This window comes from Austrofundulus limnaeus, unplaced genomic scaffold (assembly GCF_001266775.1).
Source record: "Austrofundulus limnaeus strain Quisiro unplaced genomic scaffold, Austrofundulus_limnaeus-1.0 Scaffold21, whole genome shotgun sequence".
NCBI lineage: Eukaryota > Metazoa > Chordata > Actinopteri > Cyprinodontiformes > Rivulidae > Austrofundulus > Austrofundulus limnaeus.
This window is the reverse complement of record NW_013952423.1, coordinates 1,964,558-1,973,777: the sequence shown is the minus strand read 5'-3', so window position 1 is coordinate 1,973,777 and position 9,220 is coordinate 1,964,558. Positions and strand designations below refer to the sequence as shown.

The window sequence follows — 9,220 nt, the reverse complement described above, 5'->3', positions numbered from 1 at the left end:
CCATGTCAGTGATCAAAAGCTATTTTTCTGACACTAGAGGATGTAAACAATTAGTATAAATAGTTTTTGAGTATTTTTTTTTACTTTTTCCTTAGCTAAAGTGAGGTCACAGTATATGACAGCTTTCATATTCTGTGACCATGTATGATATTCAACAGTTTTTGTTTTTTTCTTCGTATGTCTTCAGCCTCTGGCTTACACCATTGGCGTATCATGTACTTCTTTGTGGCCATGTTCGGCCAAGTTCTGTTGTAGAAATGCAACAACACCCCCTCTGGTCACAATATGTGACGGTCACAAAATATGGTGTAACACTGAGACCAATCCTCATGATGCAAAACACCACAGGTTTTCCAGCTCCCACTTTGACATACTGTTCTTCAGGCTCCATGACTTGTTTTTTATTTAAATCCCAGTTTTCTGGACTTCAGTGTGACCAGTTTGAGACAGAACAGAGCTGTTAGACCCTAATGATGATGACCCTTATTGACTGTGAACCTCACCTCTGACCTCACATCAGTGCAGCGACACATTTGGCCCAGTTTTCCTTTTTTCCTTCATGAGATTTCTGTTCAGGATCACGGCTCTCCCCTGCGATGTCTTCAGTGTTCTTCCAATTTGAATAGATATAATTTCCTCAGCTATAATCTGATCCCCCGTTTTAGACGGTAAATTTGGAGCCATGATTTGGCTTTTTATCTTCTTACTCAAAACACAATCAACACCACTTTCTGCACTTCTACTCGCTGAACGAAGCACATCCCAGAACGATCCCAGGGAGTTGTTGTTTTTTTTTTTTTTTTTTCTTTGGTTCACAGTCGCTGCAGGAAACATGGTAAATCAGTAACTGTGGTAAAAGAAAATGAGGCAATCTGGATGAAAATGAAAACTAAAGTGCTGCACTTCATCAGCACTCTCTCCTTGGAATATATTACAAACAAATTGATAACAGTCGGGGGGAATATCTCTCTCTTGTGGATTTTTTATTTTTTATTTTTTAATGCTTTAAATGCTCATTTGAAGCCTAATTTCCTGCTTTAAAGTAGCAGCTTTTATTTCCAAGTATTTTTCTCAAATCAAAAATGCCGCCTCGGTACCAGTAGAGGTGTTTCAATTTTTATCTTTGATTTTCTGAATAAACACTCGAAGTTCCACACAAATAACATTTTGTAAGAGGAGATCCTGGGTTCTGGTGCTGAGAACGTTAACAGAACTGAACTCTGCAGCTTCTTTTAATAAACAAATATTAATAGATTTAAAACTGACGGCTCAGTTATTTGAAAACCATCCTAACTTTTAAAGAATTATTCGTATTTAAACAGGGGGAAGCAGTGGAGCAGAACATGTGCCATGAGAATAAAATGCAGAAAAGGAATTTCCCCGTTGAGGATTAAAGTATTAAATATAAACTCTTTAAATCATGTTGACTCAAGTGTCCTAAAACAAAAAGCTGAATTGTGTGAACGAGTTTATTCTCTGTGGGAGGTGACAAAACTTCATCTTTTATTAGAAACTAAATTTATTTTAGTTCTGTTACAAAGCCAGTGTGTGCAGTTCTGATAACTCTTTGATCAAAGGCAGCGCTGCTTAGAAAAGTTTGAAATGTTGAAATAAATCCCAAACTCTTGTTAACTTTCACTAAATATGAATTATTTTTAAACCACAAATATGTTGACTTTTGATCAAAGATGAAGCGACTGAACATCTTTTATTATATATTTGAGTTTTTTAATAAAAAAGTTGACAGCTGACGTGCGTGTGGGTGGAGAACTCAAATTATTTGTTGAACCCAAAAATAAAATAATAAAAGCCAAACTGCTCACTCCTGTAGAGCAGAAGGTTTTTATTTTATTAACAATATCAAATCATTAGTCAGTTTTAATTAGAACGTCTGTTACAACTCTGAATTATAAAAAGAGTTTATTTCATGTGATTTATTCGATTTTGAGGATCTTCAGAGGAGAAGCCGAGCACCAAATCTGAAGCAAGCAGGAGGTTTCAGCAGAGAACTTCCTCTGCAGCAGCAGATTCATCACGACGAGAGCTCGTTTGTTTCCCAGAGTCTGGAATCAATTCGATGAAAGCCGAGGAATAAATGACTAAACAATATGTTAGAGCAAGAATCATAACCCGGCACAAGATCAGTTTCTGTGATTAAATTCTTCTGTTAAACAATCGATGTGCACCTTGGATCTTTTCAAAATGTGTTCTGACATTTAGACACTGTTGCAGATATTGAATTTCTTTCTTCTTTTTTGTTGTTTTTTTTTTCTTTTTTTTTAGAGTGAGTCTTTCTTTTTAATCGCTTTAATTGGCCCTTAAAAATATCAGCCACGGATGAACGGAATGTGAAACAGCAGAAAATCAATAACAAGCAAACATTTTTCTTTTTGCAAAGTCATACTCCATCTGACCTGCGATGAATCATGTTTTTAAACAGAAACTGACTTGCGTTTTCTCACCTCTCTGTCCTTTTTAATAAAAAAGACTCCAGAGCTGAAGCTCGATCAGTGTTTTTCTTTTGTTTTTTAATAAAATCAAGTTGAATTTGTCATCGTGAAACGAGCTCCTGCAGAGGCCGATGCATCATGTAGCTCCAGAAAACTTTAACAGTTACTTTATGTACACGTTTACAATCGTGCCTCGGGGTTTTGTCGTCACACAAACCCGTGTGTGTGTGTGTGTGTGAAGCCATGTGCTCGTGTGCAGCGGAGCGTGAGTCTTCTTTCTGGCACATTAATCCATCACGAGCCAACAATATGCATGTGGAGGTGGAGCAGGGCTGCAGCGTTTCGTTGCTGCACAAGTGTTTTATTTATTTATTTATTTTTTCTATTTTAGCCTCCAGGAATTTGTCTGTGTGAAAAGTTTCAGTGAACCATTAAGAACTTTGTCTTATTGATGCAGCTGCAGAGAGATTTTCACACAGCAGCTCCCAACCATTAACCTCTGTAGGTCAGAGGCCCATTAGCACAAAACACTGGTGGATTTTTGCATTTCTGCATCATAAAGTGCAAACCTTCACACCAGCATGTCAGCTAATGGTCAAAGAGCTCCTTCAACACAACAAATTACTTTATCCTCTTTAGATTTGGCTTTCAAGTGGCCAGAATTTCTTGGAATCTGTTTAGTTTTCTAAGTTTTCTAAGATTTCTAAGAATATTTCAAAGTTTCTCTTTAGACTTCATTACTTTGACCCCTGACCATCTTCTGATTTTCTTTTCTGGGTTTTTAGTCCACTGAAATCCAGAGTTTGATAGTAAATTTACCTGAGTAAGTTTTTGTAAAACTGTTATTATTATGCTGTACTTTTTACTTCTACTTGAGTAATTTTATTATGTAGTATCACTACTCTTCACTACTAAATCAAATCTAAAAGCTCTAAAAATGAACAAAGGAAGTGAATTTTATTTAAATGCACACGTTTCTTTAGAATCTATCACAGAATGCACTTTTATGTATGTTTTAGTCTTATTTTGAATGTAAATCGGTGCAGTTGTTGAAACATTTCCTATAAAGTCACTTTCAGAAGCTGCTTTCTAGATGTTGCCAAAACGCCAAACTGGGAAAGGCATCAGTCAGGATAAATGCACGAGTTCAGCCTCGACCCTGATCATAGTAGTTTGACATTTTGTGCTACATTCAACAAGCACAAAGCTGCGCGTGTGGGACACATTGCTTCAGAAATGCAAAGGTTAACAGCAGTTTATTGCAAAAGCTTTGGGGAGGGAGTGGAGGTAATGATGGGTGAAGGCAGAAGGCTGAGGCAAAAAGCCAAGGGCTGCAGCGGGAGGGGTGAAGACGACGTGTTAACTGCAAGAAAACTGTGGAACAGACGGAGCAGGGAGGCAGGTTAGAGCAGAGCTTCAGCACCACACTGGGTGGCTGAGCAATCTTGTGGAGGCTGGATGAGAAACTGGGCTGTAAGCAGCGCTGATGAGCTTGTAGGAGACGGGCGTGTAGGCCGATGCAATCAGGAGGCCGGGAGGAGGAGGAGGAGGGAAGCATGTTTGCCAAAATACAGATGCTTAAAGAACACATACACATGCAGATAAAACATGATTCAGTTCTAATCACTGCTTCTGTTCCTCCATCTGAGGCTAAAGGAGAGTTAAAGGGGAGGGGGTATTAAATAAAATCATACTTTTTATTTTTATATCATATTATCAAAAACATACAGAGTGTTGCTTTGATTCATTCATATATGTTTGAGAAATCCTTGAATCTCCTGGGGTAGCCTTGTGGAGCTGCCCGAACACTTGCTGGTACAAAGCTCCGCCTGTTTTTACAAAGCTCCTCCCCAAAGCGAGAGAGTCTGCATCCGTGCTCCCACCCTAGAGCACCCCTTCCCTGAAACATTGTTGTGAAGATGTGCTGAAGTGGGAGTGTCAGAAACAGTAGGAGGTTCTTATCACCAATTTCAAGGTGTTTAGATAAACTGATGCAAAGTCACATTTCTACAGTTACAACATAGTTACATGATTGTGGTACAAAATTCTACTGTCTGGAAAATACACAACACACCCTCCTGCAGAAATAGTGTTTTAACACGTCCTCTAATAAACACTGTAAAGTACTAAGAGTTCGACTGACTAAATGTAAAGTAAATAATACAGAAATACTATTAAAAGTAAAATTAAGATAGTTTTACTCACTATAAAGTTGTGGTAAGTCTTGAATTCTGAACTCTCCCATTTTCCAACAGGGAATTCCCATTTGGGCGTGCCCCAGTTTAAATTTACCACCAGCACAGCTGGGCCACATTAAAAGTGGAGAGTGATAATGCCACCGGCTACTGGAAACCCTGTGTAGCTCCACCTAGTGGTGGGATGCTGTCATTTTGCGTGTAAAGTATTGAACATGCATTGTGGGAGATGTAGTTTATCAATGCTGGCTTTAAAGCTGCAGTTGGGAGGCTTGTGATGGCACATTCAGAGCTCTCAAAAATGGTCAGTTTTTCTGTAACATTATCTGTCTCATATTCTACTGTTGGGACACAGTTTTAACAGATGTGGAAAAAATACATTTTTATAAAAGTTACCTATGCAGCTCTAAAGCAGCTTATTTTAAAGACATTAATTCATCTTTGAATGGAGCCACATAAAATTCAGCAGCTGGCCACATTTGGCCCACAGGCCTTGAGTTTGACTTAAGATGCAGAGTGTTAATTTCCTTTTTGAAATGTCTCAGAAGTGACTGTTTGTGATGCTGCTTGGTTGGCAAGGTTTAGCTGCAGGCAGCAGGATGGAACAGAGAGGAAACCATGATACTAAATAATAAAAGTAACGCAGGAAAACACCAAACAAAATAAACAATTCTTTCCCAACAAGCCTGTATTTGTTGGATAAGAGGACTTAAATTTAGAAAAATGTTGTCAAGTTCAACTCTTGAAAAGTGGGGTTCTGTGGAGATGTTATATATACGTAATATTTTACCTGTTGTGGATAATCCAGGCAGAAACCTTGTTTTATAAACTTTTCTCTGCAGGAAATGTCCCAGGCACAAGAACAGCCACAGCTAGCTGCTGCTGTTCATGTTTGTACTCCTAAATAACCACAGAATTCTAAATAATTACATGTTTAATGTGAAACTGCTCKTATTATTTTATTATTGCTGTGTTTCTATCAGAATGTCAGGTCTCCACAGTTCAGGGTTTATAAAACGGTTGTAAAATGCTCCAGATGAAGGCGGAATTGATTTCCCCTCGTCTGAGAGCAAGGCCGCTGCCTGGCTGAGTGGCTCTTCACGGCGCCGCCCATCCCTCCTGACCTCCAGCTGCAGAGGCAAAGTCAAACCGTGATAGGCTGTAAGTGGTCAGAGGACTACCGGGCCTGGGATTAACCCGGGCGTTTGATGACACTCAGACGTGTGCGAGTGTTTTCACTTTGAGTCGTGTTTAAAGCTTCATATTCTTTGTTGTCCAGCAGCAGGTGATGGACTCCGTCTCAAGTGGATCGTGTTTTTTATTCATTTTTTTTCCTGCTTTGACAGAGTGAGAGGTTTGGACACACAGATTTGAGACGTTTTGGATCAAACAGCAGCACCGAGCCCTTTAATCTCAAAGTGTCTTGTCATGAGCTTTATGAGTTTTGAAAAAAGACAATAAAGGTCTCGTCTCTTCTGGACTTTAAGCATCTGTCTGCAGAGATCAGATGAAAACACTTCTTTTTCCCCTCCCTCTGCAGGTGGAGTCTCCGCTGGCGGTGGACGCAGTGCTCGGCGAGACCACGTTCTCCGTCACAGACGACAAGGTGTCCATCACGGAGCTGCGTGTCCACGCCGTCTCCGGCCTGACCCTGTCCCTGCAGCCCAGTCCCGGAAACAGCCACACCATGGTGGCCAAGGCTACTGGCGTCCAGACGCTCACTGCTCTCAAACAGGTGAGCCAGAAGCATCCAGAACAACTCAGGTAGTTCAGATATTTTACTAACAGGGGTAAACATGTCCTCAAAGTTTTAGTTGAGGAGGACTCTCAGCTTCTAACACAAMAAATTTKAGCTTAACATCAGTACATTTGACTGAGTTATCGCTGTTTTTGTGCTGGATAATGTTGAACATCTGGGKCGCTCATCTTAAATCAACTTGACTCCAAAAGATAACCAGCTGTAGAGGTGGTCCAATAATTATTTCCTGAAAGTTTCATTGAAATCCATCTGATTGTTTATGAAATATTTTGCTAACAGACAAACAGAATCAGCTCAAACAGTTGATCCTCTCATTACAAACCAGAGGACATACGTAACGACTTCTTTTTGGAAAAACACCCGACCAAGAATCACCGAGCTCCACAGTGGATCTAAAACCTCCCTTAAATATTTACATTAGATTTTATTCTGCAGACACACAGGTGGATCATAAAGATGCTGGTCACTCCACAGACATTCATACATATTTATAAAACTGTGTGTGCTCTGACAACACAATTACCTGCAGCCCAYCTCAGATACAAAACAAACTGTCGCAGCCGTGTCCGTGAGCTCCTCCGACTTTAGCCACCGCTGCTTTTAAYGGGATAAAATAAATAAATAAAAGCAAACATGAGTTTATTTTTGACGCACGCTGCAGCCGAGGTGAACGACGTCTGCTCTGCACCGTTTCACCAAAAATAAAAAATACATCTTAATCAGGGAGGAGCAAATACACGCCGCGCCTGTTTAATGTTGTTCTGCCATCGATTCGCAAGTCAAGATATCAAATTCCTCGGTGTGACAGCTGGATCAATGGGAGTTTGTAGGAGAATTAAATCTCAAAATGTTGCCGTGTTACAAACCCATCGATTGTCATTTATTGGTATGGATCTGGGACTGTCTGGAAGCAGGGGCGCTTGAGAAGTGAGAGTTGTACACAATATATTGGCAAGAAAATGTACAGAAGAGGATTAGGGCCACTGAAAAATTACAATAATTCTGACTTTTTTCTTAGAATTCTGAGATTAAAGTCAGAATTCTTACCTTTTTTTAATTCTCAGATATAAAAAATCCTAATTCTGAGAAAAAAGTCTAACTTTTTTTCTTACAATTCTGACTTTTTTCTCAGAATTAGGAGATTTAAGTTAATTTTCTGAGATTAAAGTCAGTCTTTTTTTTTCCAGTGGCCCTAATCCTCTTTTGTCAACATGAAACCAAGTCTCATCCAATTTTAAAACTAATTAACAAAAAAATTCAACAAGATATTAGGCTGTTTTTGCAGAAAACCACGTGAACTAATAGGTTTTAATGATGCTGTTTAATTACAAACTTCATGTAAGCTGAGCTTGGAYGGATGTGAAAAGAGTTTTGATTGGCGGGGAATCATGCTAACATCACCTCGCCGCTCTGCCCCCTCTCTGGCCCCTCGCGTTGCTAAAAAAGCAACGACAACCACATCAGGCATGAGTGAGGGAGAAGCAGGCATTAAAATCCAATTTTTCTTGCTTTCAGCTTCTTGGCCACCTTGAAATTTAATTATTGTAATGTATTGTCCTAAGTGCTCTCCAAGGCCGGGCCATAAAAGGCAGCCAATTCCTCCGCCGGCAAATCTCTCAGAGGACTGCTGGAGCTATTTCAAGCCATTTGGTTCTGTTTCACGGCAAAAAACTTTCTAAATGTCCTCTGTTACTCGGGAAATGAATGAAACACATAAACTACGGCAGGTAGAGTTTTACAGTCCGGACTGCTTTGCATTTTTTTCTCCTGTGTTTCATGGACAAAGTTCAATCTCTTTCAAGCTGCAAGCCTTGGCTTTCTGTGAAGCTGCGAACTACTCTCATTTCAATCTGCAGACAACCGTTTGGAACCTGAATCCTTTATTTACGTCTTGAGATGCTGCAAGTCTTTCCACTGCTTATGAATAGTTTATAACCGAGCTGTTGGGTTTACGTACGACGCCATGAAGCACAAATCAAAGACAGGAAAACCTCCACACATTAGCATCTCGATGGGAATTCATGCATTATGTTTGGTATAACTCAGCGCTGGAGGGTGGACAATGACGCTTTGGCTTATGAGCCTGTTAGCAAAATATCCCATCATCCACTGGGCAGATTTTAATGGAACTTTCAGGGAAATAATCATTGATCGTACATCTACAACTGACGTAAGTTTGGAGCCAGCCTAATTAAAGCTGGTCGCCGCAGACAGCTCGTCTTAGAGCACACAAAAATGGAAATATTTCAACCAGTTTCATAGATTTTGAGGTAAAACTTGGTGTGGTAGTAGCTGAGAGTCATTCACACCACACGCTCTAAGTGCTGCTCATGTGAGATGTTTCATCTCTTCATCCTTGAGGGTTTTTTCAGCACAAAATAACATGCAGAGATGTAACTCAGTGTGTAACTCAGCATTTATAAATTCTACTTAAACAATCTTGGTATCAAAATAAAGCTAAGACTTGGGAGATCTCATCAGAAGTGTCAAAGCAGCTGCTGTTTCAGAGATACTTCGGATGGAACAGAAACAATAACGATTTATTTCCCCTCGCTAGGCTTTTTTATGCATTAAACAGTGTATAACCATTTAAAAGCTATAATGAATAAAGGAAAAAACTCTTGGAAACCATAAATCCACATGTTGACATCACCTGTGCAAAGATTCATGCTGCTAAAATAAACTGGAGCAAAGTTGCAGAGGTTTTATTAAAGAAATAATTTATTGTTTTGTCATTCTGCAGAGGATGGAGCATGTTGGTTCCATCAATAAATGTTAAGAAATTGGAGTTTTTTAATTGCAAAAAATAATTATTC

At 39.5% G+C, this 9,220-nt stretch overlaps 1 protein-coding gene across 2 annotated transcripts in view; it reads left to right on the top strand.

Moving 5' to 3' along the window:
* The window catches only part of tmem132e (transmembrane protein 132E), a 383,604-nt gene that overhangs the window by 363,054 nt on the left and 11,330 nt on the right, over positions 1–9,220 (top strand). For both annotated transcript variants that reach the window (XM_014004040.1, XM_014004041.1), the window contains exon 8: positions 6,186–6,380. In XM_014004040.1, coding sequence (XP_013859494.1) covers positions 6,186–6,380 — 195 coding nt within the window. The remainder of the gene's footprint in view (positions 1–6,185; positions 6,381–9,220) is intronic.